Source organism: Scheffersomyces coipomensis, assembly GCF_036884675.1.
Source record: "Scheffersomyces coipomensis strain NRRL Y-17651 chromosome Unknown DFJ63scaffold_4, whole genome shotgun sequence".
NCBI classification, from domain to species: Eukaryota; Fungi; Ascomycota; class Pichiomycetes; order Serinales; family Debaryomycetaceae; genus Scheffersomyces; species Scheffersomyces coipomensis.
The window spans coordinates 330511-352713 of record NW_027042895.1 but is presented as its reverse complement, the minus strand read 5'-3'; the positions used below and the strand labels follow the sequence as shown (position 1 = coordinate 352713).

Below are 22203 nucleotides of genomic sequence, written 5' to 3'. Positions count from 1 at the left end.
ATTCATTAATTAGTTATGCTGTCTATTAGGGTTAGATATATACAATAGGGCAATAAATCTTGAATTATGTAGTGTATCTAGTCAACTCACTTGGAACTAGAGATATCTTTGAATCATGATTAACTAAACTCATTTAAGCCTTTCTCTTTTTAACAGGACTAGTTGGTTGAACTGAAGCACCACTTGAAGTACTTTGATCTTGGTCTTTCTTATCAGCTTTGCCTTCAGATTCTTCTTTAGAACCTTCCTTTTCATTGGTTTCCTTTTCTAATTCGGCATTATCCTTTAATTTGATAGTTTTCAATTCATTAATAAACCAAATCACACTTCCATAAAGTAAAATAGCAATCACCAATAAATTAACGAAATGAATTGATTTACTTAGAAATATCAATGTAATTAATGAGATTATTAAAAGTATAAATGATATATGAGTGGCAGTGATCAATGCAGGAGTGGTACCTGGCGTGAACACTGATTCCCACAATTCAGCAAAGAATGACATTATTAGTTACTTTGATATAGTATAAACCTTCTTGTCCTGGTATAACTTCCAGTTCCCTTTGAACAAATTAGTTTGACAACCTTTTCCTCTGCTTATATCATTTATTACATAATCAGAATATCATTTTTTTTACATGATTGAATTGTTAAGCCGCACGACCTTTTCTTTTTTTGACTTTTGATTTTAAACATACAAAAAATTTAAAGATCAAATCCACATACCAAAAGATTGTAATTACTAAACCCCAAATCAATTATTAATTTGAAGAACTTTTCCATTATAGAATATCATATCATATCATATCATAGCGTGTAATCATGGTGCCTACAGACGACTCGTTCATCAGTGACGATGAAGAAGAATATTGGTATGTATTATTATCCATCAAATGGTTTGAGTTTGTAAGAATGGCAAGTACAAGACTCAAACCGTGATTATTTATGTTTATTACAAGACTATTATACTAACTAAGACTTTTTTCTAGTCCATTATGTGTGGAAGAAATGGATATCTCGGATAAGAACTTTAGACCTTGTCCTTGTGGATATCAAATCTGTCAATTTTGTTATAATAATATCAAACAAAATCCTGAATTAAATGGAAGATGTCCTGGTTGTAGAAGATTCTATAGTGATGAAACAGTGGAATATAAATCAATCAGTGCCGATGAATATAGATTACAACAGTTGAAACGTGAAAAACGTGATCGTGAAAAGAAACAACGTGAAAAGGAAAAGAAAGAAACTGAAATGGCCAATAAGAAACATTTAGCTGGATTAAGAGTTGTACAAAAGAATTTAGTATATGTTACAGGATTAAATCCTCCTTGTCCTCCTGAAGATTTGCATGCTGTATTAAGATCAGATAAATATTTTGGTCAATATGGTAAAATATCAAAAATCGTCATTAATAAAAAATCTCCTGCTCCCCAAACAGGTAGTGCTGGTCATCATCATCATCAAAGTCCTGGTATTGTAGTCTACGTGACTTTTACTAGGAAAGAAGATGCTTTAAAATGTATAAATGAATTGGATGGTTCCTTATGTGACGGTAGAATTTTAAGAGCTGCTCATGGTACAACTAAATATTGTTCATCATATTTAAGAGGTCATCCATGTCCAAATCCAAATTGTATGTTCTTACATGAACCAGGTGAAGAAGCAGATTCATACACTAGAAAAGATTTATCAACTCAACAAGGTATTAAGATGAGTATGATGGGTATGAATGCAAATTCAAGAGTTAGTAGTAGTACCAATATTGCTGGTTCTCAACATCAATATAGTGGTGATGAAAATGTTTCTTTACATTCAGAAGAAGAACAAGATCATAATGATACTAGTTCGAATCCTTTACCTGCTACTGCTCAATGGGCTAAAGCAGGAAGTGCATCTGCTTCCAATTCTCCTTCCGTTAATAATAATACACCATTAGCTAACTCTGCTGCATTCCCAACTTTGGGTGAAATATTCCGTGACCAAAAACAACAACTGCAAGTTCAACAAAGAAAAGAAAGTGGTAAACAAGTCAAGGTTAAAGGTCGTAAGACTAAGAAAGAAAGTCTTCCCGCTGATATTGATCTTGATGATGATTCGACTGCTCTCTTTATTGAAGAAACTACTCAAATATTAAAGAATTTAGAAGAAAGAAAAGAAAAGTTGAATGTTCAATTCAAAAAATTATCTAAAACTGAAGGTAGGGTGTTACCTCTTTTTGCATTTGGTAATAGAGAAAACTTTGTTAATGATAGTAAACCAGAAGATGGTAAACTCCTTACTCTTGATGTGGTTGAAAAGTATTTATTAAGACCAGTTAAGAATTATCATTTAGCTTATGCTAACCATCCAATCATGCAACAACAACGTCAACTCCAACAACAACAGCAACGTCAACTTCAACAACAGCAAGTTCAACAACAACAGGTTCAACAAATACAACAAGTTCAACAACAACAAACTCCAAATTTACCTACTGCTCAATTACAACAACTACAATTAGAACATGCTAAGAAATTATTGGAAACTCAACAACAACAAGTTCAAGGTGCAAATCGTAATGCCCAACAACAACAAGTTCAACAACAGTTATTATTACTTCAATTACAACAACAGCAACAACAATCACAAGCTGCTGTGAATCAATTGAATAATATCAGAGCCAATGAACGTGCCAATACTTCTACTCCACCACCACCAGGATTATTTGCTAGTTCTAAACCAGCTGCACCATTTGGGCAAGTTGTAGGTTTACAAAATCCAATTCCAGCATCAGTTAATTATGATAATGTTGGTGCAGTTGGTAATCAATCTTCAAGCTCACAATTGTTGACTCAATTAATGGGTGGAAAGAGATAAACTATGTTTATTTGTTAGTTTTATGTTTGTTTTATTTGTAGTTTTAGTGTAGTTTTGTGTAGTTTTAGTTTTTAGTTTAAATACTTAGGTGTTTTCAGAATAATGAATGGATCATATAATCATTTAATTATGTATACATATATTTATAATACTACCATTTCTATCTGAATGGTTTTAATGGAATCAATTGTTCATTCAAATAAGGAGCATGTTTTAAAACTTCCACATAATTTTCCTCTGGTTCTTCGAATTTATAATATGTATTCATCAAAACTCTCCTAAATTTTGAACCTTGATCAAGATCATTTTTAGTAACCTCAAGATTCAACTCACTCATGAAATATTGAAGCATCCTATCAACTCTATCTTTAGTGGGGATATTTCTATTTAAAGCATATCCTTCAGTCATGGTTTTATTGAATAACTCTAATTTACAACCTGTATCCCTAAACCCATAATGTAATAAAAAATATGACGCTACTTTGGTAGATATATTAACTTGGAATTTATCTTCGAATTTTTGTTTGATATAAACACATCTATCAACATTAGTCCGAAATTTAAGCACTGAATCATATACAACTTTGACATGAGCTGCTGACCAAGTACTATCAGTGAATGGAGTTAGTGGTTTAGGTTTAATCGCAAGAGTAGAATGAACAATCTTGGGTGGTTCTATGAACTTCTCCATTGTGGGAATACTGGACTCAAATTGATTAAGAAGTTTAGGTGCTTCCATAGCATTTTCAAAAAGATTTCGTCTTACAAGTGCTAACTCTTGAATTCTTGATATTAAAAAGGATAATGGTAAGACCTTTTCTATTCCATTCAATGTTGATTCCATCTCACTCAATAATATCCTATCTTCGCTGGTGAGTATATCAGATTTATCTTGTAGATACCCTCTTAAGATCTTATATTCATAAAGGATTTCATCATATTGCATCAAAGCATCAAAACCATCTTCCAAATCATGGGTTATATCATCTTCAAGCTTCACCTCATCTCTCATGTCTATGTATTTTTTGCATACTTCGAGTTTCCTTGTTTGGTAATTGTTCACCTTTCTATTATAAGGTCTATCTAGCATTGTTATATGAGTGTTTTATTATAGGTATTGATATAGGTATTTTGCAATATCTCGATTTGTTTATGGTTTTAAATTTTTGTGGTATCTATTTTGATTTTCAGTTCACCGACATTTTACTTGTTTCATGTATTTTAATGCGACATTTATTATTATTTACAAGACATTTTGCATCAAACCTATATACTTTAACAACCTATTCTACATCTTCTTCTTCAATTTCTTCAATTTCAGGTAATTTAACTGCTCCACCAAATCTTTCTAATAATGGTTTTTCAATAACTCCCAATGGACCACGATGATAGATGATCCTACTGAATCTATTAATCAAACTAAAATACCAATCATGAGCCTTACTTGTATCGGTAAAATTAGTTAATTCCAGTTGTAATTTTTCACATCTTTGTTTTGCAAGGACGTCATTAATGGAATCATACATGATGATTAAATTCTTTAACACTTGATTCAATATGATGGAAAGCTGTTGAGAGTTGTTATGGGCGAAATAACATTCGTCAATGATTTCTTCATTCCAAGAAATAGAATTCTTCTTATACCCTTTTTGCCATAAGATTTCACTTATATAGGATTTAATTGTGACCATCAATACTTGTAAGTTTTCTTCATCAACATTTAAATATGGATAGTTGGATTGGTTCTTGTCACCTGAAGTTAAGGTTGATTTAATGTTTGATAATAGTTTTAAGTTAGATAAGTAGATATTTAAACTTTCATTAGATTGTCCAGTCTTAACTAAGTTAAAAGCTAAACCATTAAGACATTTGATTAATTCATCAGTGACTAAAGAATTATCCTGAATGAGATAATCAGCATTGATCTTGATACTACCAGGGAATGTCTTTGCTATATTTAAGATTGATCTCTTCAAATATTCGATTCTATCTTCTTCATCAGGACACACTCTACTTAATAATCGACAACATTCCGATAATTTCTCTGTATCACCCAACTTGAAGAATAATTCATCATCATTGATAACTGAGCTTAACATATGAATCGAGGCATCTAGCTGACTTTTGGCTAATAATGCTTTACTATATCTTAAAATCATATCGATATAAAAGTTAGCAAAGTTGTTTGATTTTTGATAAAGTAAAACTTCAGAACTAAGTAATGGAACTTCGAATTGTGTTTCATCTATTTCAACATTAGGGTTCTCTTGCTTATATAATTCAATTAACAAACGTTTATAATGTTTAACAGCATATTTTGGACTTCTTAAAACATCATCTTTATTGATAGCTTTAACACAAGTGATTTGTTGTTGAAAACTCAAGTCCCAGAATGGAATGTTCTGTCTCTCGTTGGCATCATGATAAAGGAAATAAAGTGATCCAAGTGATACGATTAATCCTCCTAAATAAGCTCCTGAAAATACATTGATAATGAATCCATAATTTTGGATCCCACTTAATCTAGAAGCTAAATTCAAGGATCTTCTGGGAGTTAATTGGATGGTTCGATGAGATAATGGTTTATATCGAAATAACCCAACTCTAGCTTGAGTTCGTAGAAACATTATAAAGTGTTTGACCTGTTATAATAAGATACTCCTCTCTCTATATTCAATTTTGATATTTCTTCACTAATTTTTTTTTAGTGGGAGAGCATCCGCTAAAGAAAAATGAGTTTTGGTTTAATTTTAGCTTTGAAGTATATACACTTTCACATCAAGTAGTTATTATCAGATGAATTCAATATGACAAATGCAATACAGAGGATGCTGAGTAGACTGAGTCAGTCCCAATCCCATGATCAGTCGTTCAAATGGCAGCTGGCTGAACAGAACACCCCAAAGTCACATATCCCATTTATATACAAATTCATTACTAATTGGTTAATCACAGATCCTGATATATTGCCAACACCTGATGATGATCATCTTAAACCTCGTCGTAATTATCAAGTTCAAAACTATAAAGATATGAAATATATTTACATATTTGGTGGAAGAGGTCATATCGTTAAACAGAAACCAATTAATATAGTTACATTCTTGGCTATATTAGTTCCTGGTATACTTTACTTCATATTTGAAAGTAAATGGATATGGCATCATTTAAGTCCTGCATTGCCTATTTTAACAGCATACTTTTGGTTATTAAGTTTGCTTTTCTTTATCAAAGCTTCAAGTTCTGATCCAGGTCAATTACCTCGTAATATTCATTTACCAAGTTTACCAAATCCCCAAACTCATAAAATTGAAAATCCACCTTCTGAATATTTCAACAGTATAAAACTACCTTATCATAATGATGATAAAATTGGGGTTACAGTACGGTATTGTCCTACATGTCATATTTGGAAACCACCTCGTACTAGTCATTGTTCCACATGTAATGTATGTGTAAAGATTCAAGATCATCATTGTGCATTCTTAAATAATTGTGTGGGGTATCGAAATTATCATTATTTTCTTTGGCTCATATTTCTGATTAATGTAACATGTATTATAGTTACTATTCAATGTTTTATGCATGTGTTTCATTATAGACTGATGAGTCAATCATCAGACGTTCATACATTTTATCAATCCATATCGAAATATCCTGTAGCATTTTTATTGGCTATTTGGAGTATCTTAGGGTTAGAATTCCCTTTAATGTTAATGGTTTTACATTTGTATTTAACTTCCCAAAATATAACTACCCGTGAATTCTTAAACTATGTGGTTGGAAAACATCAACCCGGATTCGTCAATGTGTTTGAATCAAAATCAATCTTCCATAATCTATACATAAATTGGATAAGTAGACCAAGAGGTAATCTAGTAGTAGCACCAACGGATATTTACGATAAAGACGATATACGGTATCAACATATAGAACCTTTACAATCATTTGAAATGGAAACAACCACTTGATTCATATATATAGTAGCAGCGTTATATATAGAAATATATAGTTAAAGAATTTTGCAATCAATTTCGGCTGAGTGAATTTCTGTCTCCTCAAAAAAAAAAGCAATTCATAGAAAAATACCACAAGATGAAATATGAATTATTGAATTTGGATTTAAGTGATTGATACAACTAAGTGAAGATCAATAGACACTGATGAGTATATGACGAAGAAGAGAGTGATACAATGGCTGTAAATAGAGTGTTTTCTTTAACCAACCATAATCGACTGAAGCAAACGCCGGAACTACCACGACATCAGGATGTGGACCCAGAACAACAACAACAATCACCACATCAGTATCATCCCGATGATATCACATCATTACCATCACTTTCATCACATTCACCATCACTGCAACAGCCTCATCCACGATTCACATTTCCAGAAGGGTTTGAAGATGAGTTTGAAATGTCCATTTTCTCAAGTAGTAACCCTGATGATCTGTCACAAAGATCAGCTTTGAATCGATTAATCACCTCAAATGCTGCTTATACTAATGATTTGAATATAAAACCTCGTTCAACTCCTCAAAAGTTATTCACCTTACCTAAGAAGTTGTTTAAATATATTTATTCTGTCAGTTCTGTTATATTTGCTTTATTAACATTAGGATTTGTGGCAGTTACTCCATTAGATGTTATTGTTCAAACTTCAGGTACAAGTTTCAGTGGTATAAAGATGTTTATTGTCATTATTGTTTGTGTGGTATTCCTTTTTCTAAGCACCGTATTATATTTATCAAGAATAGTGCAATATAAATCTCATATGAATGAAATCCCCACTTATTCCGTCTATATCCCTGATGAAAATGATTATCCAAAATCAGTTTATAGTGAGATAGATCGAGAATTAAGATTATGTATAGGAGATATTAGATTAAAGGCAGGGCCCTTATTTAATAGTCTGGCTGTTATTAATCATCCTGGTGTATCTCCACCTCATTATATTCAAGTAAGTTATAAACAAGGTGAAGCAGGTACTTTATTCCCTCCAGAGACTATTTATGAAGATATTATTCGAAGTTTAGGAGATAAATTCATTTATGATTCAAAAGCCTTTACTCAAACTGATTTACCAAATTATTTTACCTTTAGAGAGATTATGCTTTATTTAGGTCAAGTTTATAATATTAAAGGACCTAGTAGAGATCCAAATGAACCTGATTTACCATTAATTATTCAATTATATGAGAAATTTCGATTTTCAGATACATTAATTCAAGAACAAGATTTATTTCAATTTATGATTGAATTTGATAAATTAGGACAAATGTGGCATGGAAATTATCAATCTAATATAGCGGTTCCATCATCTACTTTTCATAAGCGAAGAAAATCTTCTACTAAGAGTGTTGATTTTGATACATTGGCTCCTGATGCAAATTATTTACAACCTAATAGTGGTAGTAGTTATAGAAGAAGTAGTTCAGCACTTGCGTTTGATGAAGAGTATAATTTATATGAAGAAGATGATGATTATAATTATGTTGGTGATTATGAAAGAGAAGGAGAAAGTATAGCAAGGAATCGAGATGGAGAATATCGAGAAGGTATGGAAGATGAAGAGTATCAATTTTATCATCAAAATCCTGAAAATGAATTTTTTAGTAAAATTGAAGATGAAGATGATGAAGAAGAAAAGAGTTCATTAAATTCAGTTAAGATTACTAAAGATAATGAAAGTAGAAGGAAATATAATTCGGGTGGATCAAAAATATCTTTAAATTCTTCAAGATCAAATCTTAAAGCTAATAGTCAATTTTTAATGACTCCAATCATTTCTATTAGTAAGACTGGTAATAGATCCGATAATGCTTCGATCAATTCATCCCGATCAGTAGTTCGAAATAAATTAGCCATGGATGGTAATTTCAGAAAGTTATCCAGATCAAGGTCAAGATCGATTAATGATGATGCAAATTCCTTGGAATCATCTAATTCAGTGGTTAGAAGTAAGAAATCAAATAGTAATAGTGTGAGTGTTACCCCTGCGGCATCATATTTGAATTTGAAGTATGATGGACCTGCTAGTATGAAGAGAAATAGTGGATATATGACTGATTCAGAGCATGAAAGAGATGATGAAGATGATAATTATAGTTCACAAGATCGGGTTTATATTAGGAATAATAGTACTAATTCCAATAATGACAATAATAATAATATTAATGAAGACAATAATGGTGATGAAGAGATGGACTTTTATCAATTTAGAAGTCGGAATAAATCAAGTTGAATTGATTTTAATGCGATACATAATAATTTTCCCTCCCCCAAAAAATAGCATATTATTTTTAATATATAGATGATATAGAATACATATATGACAATTGACAATTAATTAATTAATTAATGAATGAATAATTTCGTTTCATTTGAACATTTCAATTTTGTTTAGGTTTGACTAACCCATCATGAATATTATAGTAAACCACAGTAGAATCATCATTCACTATAGCGATAATTAATTTCAGAGGTCGTTTGGTATTGATGGTTGTGATTTGGACAAACCAGGTTTCGATCTCTGGGATGGTTATATCCTTATTAGTGAATGACTTCGGTACTATCCATTCTAATTGTTTTGAAGTTGGTGATATCCCTGATATTACAGATGATGATGGAGATGGGGTTGTATCATGAATGATGACATTGGTCCATAAGTTGTAATGAACTAGATTCAATTTGACTTGTTCTGATAGTGAATGTTCAGTGATGTCATCTTTAGTAGTGGAGTTGACTTTATCTGACTCTATACTCATTATCGTATCATAGTTATATATCTATTGATTGCAATAGATTATTTCATATCTATATCATTTTTTTATATTAAGGTCGAATAAAATATATTCTTCCGGTGACATTACATGCAGTACTTTATCATGTGACTGACCGGTATTCGAAAAAAAATTGATGTTCAAAATTGTGTTATGTAAATTATCGCCTTATAAATTTTTCACTTATCTCGTAATATTATTATGTGTCTAGATGGTAAAACCATTATTTGTTATTTGATTTCTTATTGGTACATCAAATTAGGTGTTATTTGTCGTCGTTTAAATCACCATGTATGCGTGCATACATGTATATCGATGTATATATGACGATATAATACACTTATCCCTAACAAATAACATCATTTAATTAAGCTTTTATCATATAAACTTTGATTTCTCTATTTACTGTAACTAGGACAACAACAATTGAGAATTGTGCTACAACTTTACATCCACTAATGAGTTTAAAACTATAATTGATGATGATGATGATGATTACTTGTTAGATTTGCTTCTGTTAAGCTTTTCTATCATGATCCATGGGTAATAAGAACTTCTTGTCTCGTTACGTTCATTAGTGTAACAGAAATTAGTGAAGATTTCTTCTAGCTAAACAAAAATTTCTTACTTACATTGTAATTTTTACCCCTGGGTTAATTAACAATGGCAATTAACCAAATAAACTGACAGTACACCTCCACAACACAATGACAGTGTCGATCATTTTTAATAGAGTTAATTATTTACAATTATTATACACATTCATAATAATAACAATAGCATTGTAATAAAATATTTCATCGTCAATTTTAGGAAATATTTTATTTTTCAGAATAAATGAGTTTTTTGGTCTGTAGATCTGTTCCTCCTCCCATCTTCCACCCTCCAATCCTCCTCCTTCTTCACATTTGTTTTCATCTTCTTTTCTTTTCTTTTCTTTCGTTTTATTCCATCTCCCATTACTCAGATTACATATATATAGAAATACCAATACCGACATACTTCTATCCGATAATTCATGGAGAACCCATACGTTACCAAGCAATTGTCTTATCATTTTATTGCCTGATTTTATTTATTAGCGAAAATTAACGAGTCGTTTTAAGTATTTTTTTTTTCGACTCGGTATTGCAACCACTATCACACTAAGGCAATAATTATCATATTACTATATTAAAATTCATTAACCCACTAAGTTTTGAGAATCATGTTTAATATGCCTACTAGTATTCATCATCCTACTATCTATTCTGTCCCTCCTATACCTGGTGTTAGATCGAGTTCATCATCCAATAAACATAAATCAGTACTATTGGATCATTCAGAATCTTCATCAACCACTTCTTCAGCTCAATTTTTAAATTCTTCGTTTGACACGTTCCAACTGAGTAATTCTAATCCCAATAATTCCGGTTTAAAGCGAGTAGATAGTAATAGTACTATTGTATCTAACGAAACTCATTTGGATTCAACTAGTATCAGTGATAATAATTATAAATTAGTTAAAATGGCAAGTCGTAATTCGGTTGATTCAAGTTATAATTCAAAAATAAGATATAAAATAGAATTACATTTCAATCGTCAACAAATTGAATTGATTCGATATAGTTGGAATAAAGTCTTATTAGATGAACCATTAATCAATGATAAAAAGAATCTTAAAGGAAATAATAATATCAATACCAATGATACCAGCAATTCCTCCAATAATAATAATAATAATAATAATTATTTTAATTTCACTAATACTTCAACAGTAGCATCATCATTGTTTTGTCGACAATTTTATGGGAATTTATTATCAAAAGATGAAAATTTAGAGAAAATGTTCCCTAGTATTAAACATCAAGCTATTGCTTTTGCTGGGGTAATGTCAATGGCCATAAGTCAATTAGAAAATCTAGATGCCATGCAATTATATTTAATCAAATTAGGTAAACGTCATGCTAGAATCTTAAATATAGAAGGATGTCATTTCGAATTAATGGGTGAAGCATTGATTCAAACATTTCAAGAACGGTTTGGAATTCATTTCACCCAAGAATTGGAAATCTTATGGATCAAATTATATCTCTACTTATCCAATTCAATCTTACAATTCGGTATGGATCCTGTATTGAAATTATCTCCTTATGAAATGGAAGAATCTCGAGAAGAAACTGAATCAGTAGGAGAAGGTAAATCATTATCAAGTTTTTCATTTTTAAGAAGATCAACTACAGAATCATCCATAGCTTCTAAAGATACTTCAGTCAATTCCATAAATTTATCCAAACCAAACTTACCTTCCAATGATTCAGCTGAAAATATATCCCTCTTAAATGGATTAGGTTCAATTAAACCTCCTCCTGGTAAAGAACATAAGAGAAGAACTTATTTTGCGAAATTGGTATCAACTACAAGTCGTCATGAAAATGATCCTCCAACCAATATCAATACAACAGTCAAGTCAAAGAAGAAAGATTGTGTTATAATGTAATTCGATGTTAATAGGTTTACCATGATTAAGTAACTAAATTCTAGTAAATAGCTTATATAGAAGCGCTACCATGCACGATTATAATGACCTATCGTGAAGGAATAAATAATTTTTAATTTATCGTAAATCATGGCTGTATATATCACAAGCTCTATATATAAGCTATATTCAGAAATTGAACTATTTGGTTGTCAGTGGAACCAAGTATATAAAAACATTTATGGCGTGTAGCAAGAGCAAGAGAAAGGAGCTGATAATTTTTTAAGGAGGTCTCTACTAAGAAATGTGGAGATACATTACCTCGCAACTATCATAAATAAAATAAACTATTGGCATCTCGATGGCTTGCCATCTATTTTAACTCTTCCCCCATTCCTAACCATTTACAAATAAAATATGATGCGACGCGTCTTAAATTAAATTAAATCTAATTGACTTTCCTATTTGGGAAATATGTTCTGTGCAGGTATCTTTTCTGCTGTGGTCCTGTACATAGATGTACCTTATTTAACATACACGAAACAATTTTTTTTAATTTTCATTTCAGATTGGAAACCAAAGTTTTACCATTAGAATAATAAGAAAACTAAAGGGTGTTTTTTGATTATTCTTAATAGTAGAAACCTTTTAATCATTTCATTCATTCATTCATTCATTTAAGTTGTTGTTGTTTTTTATAGTTTTTTCATGGATATATTTAGTTAGTATATTTCCATTCAGTCGTTCATTCCAATTTTGCATTCCTCCTAGAAACAATTTACAGAGGGTAACCCATCTAACAAAGGTTAAGACATCTGATACATACAGATCCAGAAGGGATTAAACACAGAATCATATTTCATCATGAGTTCCAAATCAGATAATTTAGAAGATTATCTATTGAGTGATCAATTCTATTCATCCACTGATGATGATAATCAATCATCATCGGTTGCACCTCCTGCCACTATTTCAGCATCTAAGTCTTCTAATCATGTTCAGAACTTGAGGAATTCAATTCAGATTGTTCATTCAATCTCATCTAATACTATTAATAAATCATTATTACCCAATTCTGAAAAGACCTCTTTCATGAAGAATTCTCCATCTATGAAAGCTTTAGAAAGTATATTATTGGAAAAGAATGGTAAAGGTAGTGTGAGTAATAATAACACACAAATTATTGAAGAAGAAGATGAAGAAGAAGAAGAAGAAGAAGAAATAAAACCTCTTAATATCAATCACAAATATGCCATTTCTCCTTATAATAATCCTATGTCAAGTATAAAGAATTCAACTGTTTCAATCCAAACGTTTGAAACTGCAAAATCTCAACAAAGATCTACCGAATCCTTACATACTTATCAACATCACCAACAACAGTACCAACATCAACATCAATCAAATCATCAGAATAAAAGATCTATCTCAACTTTAGACGATTCAGGCTATAGTACTGACGATACCCCAATTTTAAGTCAACCTGCTACGTTTCAAAATTTAAAACAAGTTAAAGAATCTCCACAATTAAAAATTATTGATAATAGTTTAACATCAAATACTGAAGCTGAAACCCAAGAAGAAACGTTAATCGATGATAATGATGATGTAATTCATCCTCATAACATAGAATCTTTACCAAGCTTAAACGATAATCATAATAGTAAACATTCTCGATTACCCAATACGGACAACAAATTAAATTTGGTTCCAAAAATAGATTTTGTGCCACAAAAAAATTTTTGCACTCCTTCATCAAATGAATTTCCTATAATATCCTCTGATAAAAACAACGTGAACAAAGTCAATTATTCTTCACTGCAAGGTTTCAATATACGAGGTGAAAGTTTGGTGTCGAATGGTAAACAAAAAGATTCTGAATTAAATAATAGCCCATCCCTTAATCCTAATAATTATAATTATAAATCTTTACTTAGTTCAGGTTCAACCTATCAACCATTTTCAGATTTCCTGAAACATCCTCCTCCCCCTCCTCCTCCACCACCTCCTTCGTCAATTCCAACTACTTTCACATTCGCTACTACTTCAACCAATACAACTACTCCAGCACCACTTTCAAAACCTGCATTACATCAACATAAACCTAAGAGATCATCCATGTCAACCACTGTTACAAGCTTGATTCCACCTGCTCCGGTTGTACCTCATGAACCACCAAAATCATTGTTGTTGGATTTTTCTGATACTTCTGATATACAACAAGAACAATTGTCTCCACCAATACAACAGCAAGCTAAATTGACATCAATACCTCCTTCCCCTAGAAAATCTCCTCATTTAAGATCGCAGTCTAATTTTTCAACGTTTAATAATCAAAAAGATCAACCTCCAGTTCCACAACCAGGTAAACATAAGAGAAGTAATACTCTTGGTGATATTTCCAAACTTGCTAAAGATGATACTGCCAATGATAAAAGAAATAGTAAATTCAGTTTCAAGTCATTATTCAAATCTAAATCAAAGAATCATGCATTGAGTGAAATGTCTAATACTAATAATAATAACACCAAACAATTACCTCCGTCACAACCGAAGAAATTAAGTTCTAAATCATACTCTACATCTAATATCAATACCATTGCTAATTCAGATAACAATAACAATACCAGTACTAAGAATGATGATGATGTTAAACCTAAAAGATTGACAAGATATGATTCAAGTTCAAGTTTATTAAATGTGTTCAAGAAAAATAAGTCATCTGAGAATTTGGGTAAATTATCGAGTACTTCCGGTAAGACTAATGATAAGCAAACTTCGAAGAAAGATAATAACCAAGAAAAACCAATTGGATCAGGTTTAAGCCCAGATCCTGAAGCTCATTTGAATAGACAAATTTTCAATCAACCACCTGTCATTCCTGCTTCAATATCTTCCGGAATTATCAGCGGTAATAAAAGTAGTTTGATTAGAGAAGTTAGCGATGATGATTTTACTAACAATTTCGTACCTCATCAAGCTGAGTATAAGAATGTTCAAGATTTAAATGACCAAGATGAGGAAGATGAGGAATATAATGATGATTCTTCAATTGTTAATGAAAATTTTTATGATTCAAAGAATACTTATGATCCACCAAAGAAAATATCAAATCCAACTTATGGTGAAGAAATGGGTTTAATTTCAAACGATTTAACTTTCGGTTCACCTTTCAAAGTTAAATATAATAGTCGTTCAGCTTCACCTGTTAAAAGAGCACCAATGCAAATGGATAGTTTACGAGTTCCAAAATCAAGTAATGAATTATCTAAAATTGTTACCGATAATAGTAATAATAATAATAATAATAATATTAATAATACACACGATCATCTAGATGGAACTGATTTCAATAAATTGGCCGGTGAAGCATTGTTTCCAAAATCTTTAACTCCACAAGAGGTTGAAAGTATCGTTTCTTTAGAAAGATCAAGATCCATGAGATCCATTAAATCAAAAAGAAATTCATTCATTGGATATAATGGTAGTGATGAAAATATCATTCATTATAGTGGTCCATCAGCTTCTCCTAATTCAGGTATCACTAGATCCAACAGTATCTTAAAGAATTCCGGATCGAGAAGAAACATTAGTGATGAAATAGGTATTAATAATTCAATTGATGCTAATGTTATTGCCATGAGTTCTGTTTCACCTGAACCCGAAATGACTCAAGATCAAGTTCCAGTGGTTGAACCAGAACAATCTAATTTGGTTAATGAGAATACCGATAATAATTATGATGATTTAATTGAATTTACTGATTTCATTGATATTGATAATTTAAGTTTTTCAACTTCACCTCAACAATTATTATCTACTAGATCTCCTAGAGCAAGCTTACCACCTTCACCAATAAAGAAACCTGAATTCATTGTTATAACAACTGATGATGATGTTTCGCCTTCACCTGAACCTGTCAAAGCTCAACCAGAAGTACCTCAAGTACCACAATTTTCAATTCCAACTTCATCGGCTGTTCCCCCACCACCACAACAACATCAACATCAACAGCCACAACAACAGTTGAATGTGGTTACAAATTCTGAAACTATTCAAAAACCAGAATTATCAATTGTTACTCCTCCCGTGAGTCAAGAAACTCGTGATGATGAGATTGTACATGATGAAAAGGTTATAATTTCACTCTCATCTTCACCTGAAGAAATCACCAAAGAACAATTCCAACAACAACAACAAGAACAACAAACTACAGCTCAAGGGAAACGTGATTCATATTACAGTAATAGTCCATTGACTCCAAACTTGGTTCAAATTAATGAAAATAGATACCCTCAATCACCAGAATCAATTACAAGTCCAGTTGAAAAACAATCTCCAATCTTAGAAAAAGCATTAGAACATAACAGACCAATAGTTGATTCTAATGGTAAAGATATTTTCACCAACCGTCCAATTTCAATGTCATTTAATGGGTTGAAAGGACCTATTTTTGGAGGTAAATTAGCCCCTCATGATCTTAGAGTAAGTGAATCTCATCAATCATTTAGTATTTCATTTGATGATGATTCAAGTAATAGTGGTGGTGTTGGTGGTGGATTTGGTACTGATTCTACTGATGAAGAAGAAGGTGATGATTTTAGTAATTTAGAAAATGATGGTATTAATGCTAATGATATTGGATCTGAATATCATCGTGAGATTAATAAAGAAAACAATGTTCAATTGAATTCTCAACCAAAATCATTACCTAATATTCCTAAGATTTCAAAAAGATTTGGTACTGAATCTAATAAAGATAATTATTATGCTCCAAGTAATTTCCAACCACCACCAAAAGCATTTAGTCATAATAAGATCCCTTCAATTTCTGATTCATCATCAGTAAATTCATCACCTAGATCTTTGGGTTCAATAATAAGTAGAAAATGGGGTAAAAAACCAAGTCAAAGTCAAAATAATAGTCCATTACAATATCAAAGTCCAAGATTCATGACTAAAACTAATGGAGTTAGATTTAGTTCAAGAATTATCCTTTATGATACTTATAATGGAGAAGAGTATGATAGACATCCTGATACTGCTACTTGTAATCAATTAACTCCATTATTGGCCCAACAGATTAAAGAAGAATTGAACGCGTTTAAGAGTCTGATGGATATTCATATTGAATCAAGAGAAAACACCCACTTTTTTTAAATTGGCTTTATAAAAATCCACTTTTTAATTCATCATTTCACAAGATTATTCTTGTTCATTTTTTATTTATTAATTATCAATAGCTTTAATTGATTGACATTCGTATAGTTTAGTAATTTAATAATATCTGCATTTGTTTATAAATGAGTTTGTAGTATCTAAAGCAAGAACTCTAAATTGGGTTACAATTTGTACGATTATTTACATTTTAGTTGATTTTGGAAAAATACGATTCGATTTCACAATTTAATTATCAGATATCAAATCTGACGCTAAATTTGTAAAATTTTTGCGAATTCATTTAAAGTTTTAAAGTTTCGATTAAATCGATCTATACGTGAACTTAAAGTTTAAATGCTCAGATGACGTAAAGAACACAATTTAAGTTTAACTAAAGAGCCATCAGGATTATACATTTTCCGTGACTCATAACGCAGTTGTAAATTCAATATTAAATGGATACATTATCTGAAACCATCCCCAAGACAAAATATCGATATTTTTGGTAGCGAAGGGAAATTTTCATAAATTGTTCGCTGCAACAGAAAAATTTTGATGACTTGGAAATTAAAATAAGGTCAGCCTGCATATGAAATATTTTGAAGTCGTAGCCTGCATGCAGAAAAATTATATTTTATAGCGGTAAAAATCGCAACAGGGAGTGAGCACCGAAGGGGAATGCTTCTGCGTTACAAAATAAAGTTGAGTTCAGAAAAGAGTGACCCCTTTCGCCCAAAGCTCTCATTTTATATCTTTTTTTGTCTCCCATTGTCTATGTTATTATACCAATAATAACGTCTTATTTTGAATAAATCAAATTCAAAAAAGATGATTATCTACCATTGAGGTTCATCTAGAGTTATAACGTAACTTAAATGCTGCCATACCCGTTTAGCAAATCATTAGCTGTGTAGAAGACAAACCAATACAAGCTGATCATAAGTGTAAGGAACATTGCCCATCTTACTTAGTTTGAAAAAGAGATCTGCGATTTTTCCTAAAAGCTTTCTAGTTACGGAATGTCTGTTACCATGCGGGATATGCCAAATATGTACAAGGGAGACCAAAATCAAAAAATAAAGTTTAAAATAGTGACATTCTCTGGTTAAGTGTACATTGAACATATTATTGCATAGATTATTAATAGAAATACTTTTTTATTTGTAAAAAAAAATTTGGTCAATTATCAGTCATATCAATATGATTTCACTGTTTATTCGACACTATGTCTAGACATGGAGGATAATTGAAATACATAATTCGACCTGGTTGATTATGTACTACCAACTAACCAAAAAAATCGATTAAAAATGAGGAATCTTTCGCCATTTCACCAAATTTAGATTTTGGGTTATATGCACTCCAAATGTTTTTTAGAACCTTGTGGTGGATTTCCCCGACCGTACATAGAAACATAACAGGTATTTCATCATGCGAGAGAGATTCCATCATTCACCGATGTTCCCCTTATATAATCCGTAATAGTTTTGATATTGTTATTGTAACAATGACTGGGAAGAGTTGGTCGAGTGTAGCTTCCCTTATGTGATGATTTTAGTTCTTAATACTTTCTCGGATGAGCAAATGATTGGTACGTAACAGATATAACTTTCTTCCTTTTTTTTATTATTTCCAATTGCTCCACTGTTAGACGTCAAAACAATCAAATCCCCATATCTTACAACAATAGTTCATCGTTAACGAAGAGGCTATGAATATCAGGTAGGGTAGATCTTCTATGGCGCTTACTGACTATGTTTATCCGAAAAAATAATATTTTTTATATGCACTGGGCTGCAAAATTTTGTGCGTAAACGTGACAAGTGACACGCAATAGAAAATTTTAATTTAACTAGCGATGTAGAGAAGGAAACCTTAATTAAATTGTAAGCATAGTTAATTTGTCCGATAGATTACATATGCACGTAGATATTTGTTCAGATCGTTTACTTGATTTGTTTAGTTCATTTAGTAAAAAATTCTAAATAAATTTCAACTTCAATTACGTACATCTTTGAACACCTGATAATGTCATCACCGTTGTATATTGCAAAATTACATTGCCTCTATGGACAAACCTATAGAATTTATTACTTACAAATATTTATATATATATACTCGTAAAACTCTAATAGCCTACATTTATTCGTAGAATTAAAGTTTTGAAAACCATCACACTTTAAAATGTTAATTTACACAATACTTTTGCAATATCTAATATTGCACGCCAATTCGGCTCCTATACTTAATAAGAATATCAATGAAGATATTTCCTATCAAGAAATTGAACAAATAATCTATTCGAATGTTGAACATTTATTAGAGGGGTTTCAATTAGAAAAGAAGCACATTCAATATCCAACTACTACCACATCTAACCAGTATCCAGGAGGACCAGGAAACCAACAACCACCTCATGGTCCTGTAACTACTACCAGTACAACTTCTACTCATGGTCCAGGTGGTCCAGGAAACCAACAACCACCTCATGGTCCTGCAACCACTACTAGTACAACTTCTACTCATGGTCCAGGAAATCAACAACCACCTCATGGTCCTGCAACCACTACTAGTACAACTTCTACTCATGGTCCAGGTGGTCCAGGAAATCAACAACCACCACATGGTCCTGCAACCACTACCAGTACAACTTCTACTCATGGTCCAGGTGGTCCAGGAAATCAACAACCACCTCATGGTCCTGCAACCACTACCAGTACAACTTCTACTCATGGTCCAGGTGGTCCAGGAAACCAACAACCACCTCATGGTCCTGTAACTACTACCAGTACAACTTCAACCAATGTCAATCCTCATTATCCAGGTGGTCCAGGGGGTCCAGGAAACCAGCAACCACCACTTTATCCAGCTACTAGTACCACTCAACTTTATCCAAAATATCCAGGAGGTCCTAATTATCCAGGGTATCCAGGTGGTAAAACTTCCGTAGCAACTCCAAATTATCCTAGTGGTCCAAACTATCCAGGAGGTCCATGAGGTCCAGGAGGTCCAAATTATCCAGGTAGTCCAGGAGGTCCAACTAATACAGATTCACCAAATTATCCAGGAGGTCCAGGAGGTCCAGGAGGTCCAGGAGGTCCAAGCGGTCCAACTAATACAGAATCGCCCAATTATCCAGGTGGTCCAAACTATCCAGGAGGACCAGGAGGACCAGGAGGTCCAAACTATCCAGGTAGTTCAGGTAGACCAGGAGGCCCAACTAATACAGAATCACCAAATTATCCGGGAGGTCCAGCAGGTCCAGGAGGTCCAGGAGGTCCAGGAGGTCCAGGAGGTCCAGGAGGTCCAGGAGGTCCAGGAGGACCAGGAGGTCCAGCAGGTCCAAACTATCCAGGTAGTTCAGGTAGACCAGGAGGCCCAACTAATACAGAATCACCAAATTATCCGGGAGGTCCAGCAGGTCCAGGAGGTCCAGGAGGTCCAGGAGGTCCAGGAGGTCCAGGAGGTCCAGGAGGTCCAGGAGGACCAGGAGGTCCAGCAGGTCCAGGAGGTCCAGCAGGTCCAGGTGGTCCAGGTGGTCCAGGAGGTCCAACTAACACAGAATCACCAAACTATCCAGGAGGTCCATGAGGTCCAGGAGGTCCAAATTATCCAGGCAGTCCAGGCAGTCCAGGTAGTCCAGGAGGTCCAACTAATACAGAATCACCAAACTATCCAGGAGGACCAGGAGGTCCAGGCTTTCCAGGAGATGACAATCAATCTTCTCAAGAACCATCAGCTAGTGCATCTATTGAAGATAATGAACAACAATCAGAAGATCCAAGCACTGGTGATGTAACTAGCGAACTTGAGGAGCAAATATCACAATATCCAGAAAATGATATCAATACAACATTAACTACTGCAACACCAAATTATACGTGGGGTCCAGGTGGTCCAGGTAACACTAATCAAACTCCTCCAGAATCCACCACTAACGCAATTAATGATAATGATGGTCATCCATCAGCAGATCCAGATAGTGAAATTAGTGAACAATATTCTGAAGTTACAACAGGAACAACATCAACTACTGCAACACCAAATTATCCATGGGGTCCAGGTGCACCAGGTAACACTAATCAATCACTCCAAGAACCTACCTCTAGTGTAATAAATGAAAATGATGAACAATCATCAGAAGGTGAAGATATTACTACCAGTTCAAGTGTAACTGTAACCGAAACTGTAACTACCACAACACCAAATTATACGTGGGGTCCAGGTGGTCCAGGTAACACTAACCAAACTCCACAAGGTACTACTACCACAACACCAAATTATACTTGGGGTCCAGGTAATACTAATCAAACTCCTCAAGATACTACTACCACAACACCAAACTATCCATGGGGTTCAGGAGAATATAGTCAATCTTCATCGATGGTATCTTTTTATCCAACAGTAGGTTCGGATTCAGATAGTGAGGTAAGTTCAGATGTGGAGAGTAGTTCTTCGCATGTTATGTCCAGTTCAGAAAATACACTCTACGAAACATCGCATACTGAAAATCCAGGAAGTATATCCACAGACTACAACAGTTTATATACCTCCAACGTAGCTACTACAATAACAACTACATTTATTACCACCCATGAAGAAGGAATAGTTAGTACCAAGACAGGAATAATCATTCAAAACGACTACACTACTATTTTCTCGATTAAAGAAGATGATTTTGAAATAGAGTTCCCTCAACCTGAAACTGAAACTGATACTGAAACTATATATCCAACCGTTTCTATTACTATATCATCTGACGTATATGGTTCAGAAATTGTATCTGAGTCCGTAATTGTTGAGTCTTCAGCTTATCAATCATCAGTTTCTGAATCCTCAGTTTATGAAACTCAAGTCGCTAAATCCTCAGTTTCTGAATCTCAAGTTGCTAGTTCAAGTGAAGCTCATTCCGATTGGGAATACACCACCACTGTTACTCTTT

The 22203-nt window shown here is 32.8% G+C and overlaps 10 protein-coding genes across 10 annotated transcripts; 6 read left to right on the top strand and 4 right to left on the bottom strand. All coding sequences in view use genetic code 12, as the record gives it.

The window, feature by feature from the left end:
- Nucleotide 1: 1 nt before the first annotated feature.
- On the bottom strand, nt 2-754 carry DFJ63DRAFT_319019 (uncharacterized protein). The gene has a single exon (XM_064907014.1). The coding sequence runs from the start codon at nt 503-505 to the stop codon at nt 134-136; it is 372 nt and encodes a 123-aa protein (XP_064761517.1). The 5' UTR covers nt 506-754; the 3' UTR covers nt 2-133.
- On the top strand, nt 699-2939 carry NOT4 (CCR4-NOT core ubiquitin-protein ligase subunit). The gene is made up of 2 exons (XM_064903510.1): nt 699-872; nt 990-2939. Exons 1-2 carry the CDS (start codon nt 823-825, stop codon nt 2857-2859), a joined length of 1920 nt encoding a protein of 639 aa, XP_064761516.1. The 5' UTR covers nt 699-822; the 3' UTR covers nt 2860-2939.
- DFJ63DRAFT_148559 (uncharacterized protein) lies at nt 2762-4046 on the bottom strand. The gene has a single exon (XM_064903531.1). It carries the CDS (start codon nt 3947-3949, stop codon nt 3020-3022), a length of 930 nt encoding a protein of 309 aa, XP_064761515.1. The 5' UTR covers nt 3950-4046; the 3' UTR covers nt 2762-3019.
- On the bottom strand, nt 4046-5576 carry DFJ63DRAFT_144361 (uncharacterized protein). The gene has a single exon (XM_064903495.1). The coding sequence runs from the start codon at nt 5484-5486 to the stop codon at nt 4143-4145; it is 1344 nt and encodes a 447-aa protein (XP_064761514.1). The 5' UTR covers nt 5487-5576; the 3' UTR covers nt 4046-4142.
- Nucleotides 5577-5687: 111 nt separating this feature from the next.
- DFJ63DRAFT_286909 (palmitoyltransferase) lies at nt 5688-6830 on the top strand (the record flags this gene model as incomplete). Its single annotated transcript, XM_064905020.1, has 1 exon — nt 5688-6830. One exon carries the CDS (start codon nt 5688-5690, stop codon nt 6828-6830), a length of 1143 nt encoding a protein of 380 aa, XP_064761513.1.
- A 111-nt stretch (nt 6831-6941) lies between these two features.
- On the top strand, nt 6942-9179 carry DFJ63DRAFT_144359 (uncharacterized protein). The gene has a single exon (XM_064903494.1). It carries the CDS (start codon nt 7054-7056, stop codon nt 9103-9105), a length of 2052 nt encoding a protein of 683 aa, XP_064761512.1. The 5' UTR covers nt 6942-7053; the 3' UTR covers nt 9106-9179.
- Nucleotides 9142-10062, bottom strand: SEN15 (Sen15p). Its single transcript, XM_064907013.1, has one exon. The coding sequence runs from the start codon at nt 9626-9628 to the stop codon at nt 9254-9256; it is 375 nt and encodes a 124-aa protein (XP_064761511.1). The 5' UTR covers nt 9629-10062; the 3' UTR covers nt 9142-9253.
- A 788-nt stretch (nt 10063-10850) lies between these two features.
- DFJ63DRAFT_335499 (uncharacterized protein) lies at nt 10851-12122 on the top strand (the record flags this gene model as incomplete). Its single annotated transcript, XM_064908218.1, has 1 exon — nt 10851-12122. The coding sequence occupies one exon, from the start codon at nt 10851-10853 to the stop codon at nt 12120-12122; it is 1272 nt and encodes a 423-aa protein (XP_064761510.1).
- Nucleotides 12123-15753: 3631 nt separating this feature from the next.
- Nucleotides 15754-17394, top strand: BNI4 (Bni4p). Its single transcript, XM_064907012.1, has one exon. The coding sequence runs from the start codon at nt 15768-15770 to the stop codon at nt 17259-17261; it is 1494 nt and encodes a 497-aa protein (XP_064761509.1). The 5' UTR covers nt 15754-15767; the 3' UTR covers nt 17262-17394.
- A 1919-nt stretch (nt 17395-19313) lies between these two features.
- Nucleotides 19314-21102, top strand: DFJ63DRAFT_147813 (uncharacterized protein). Its single transcript, XM_064903527.1, has 3 exons — nt 19314-20013; nt 20674-20736; nt 20782-21102. Exons 1-3 carry the CDS (start codon nt 19446-19448, stop codon nt 20850-20852), a joined length of 702 nt encoding a protein of 233 aa, XP_064761508.1. The 5' UTR covers nt 19314-19445; the 3' UTR covers nt 20853-21102.
- Nucleotides 21103-22203: the final 1101 nt, after the last annotated feature.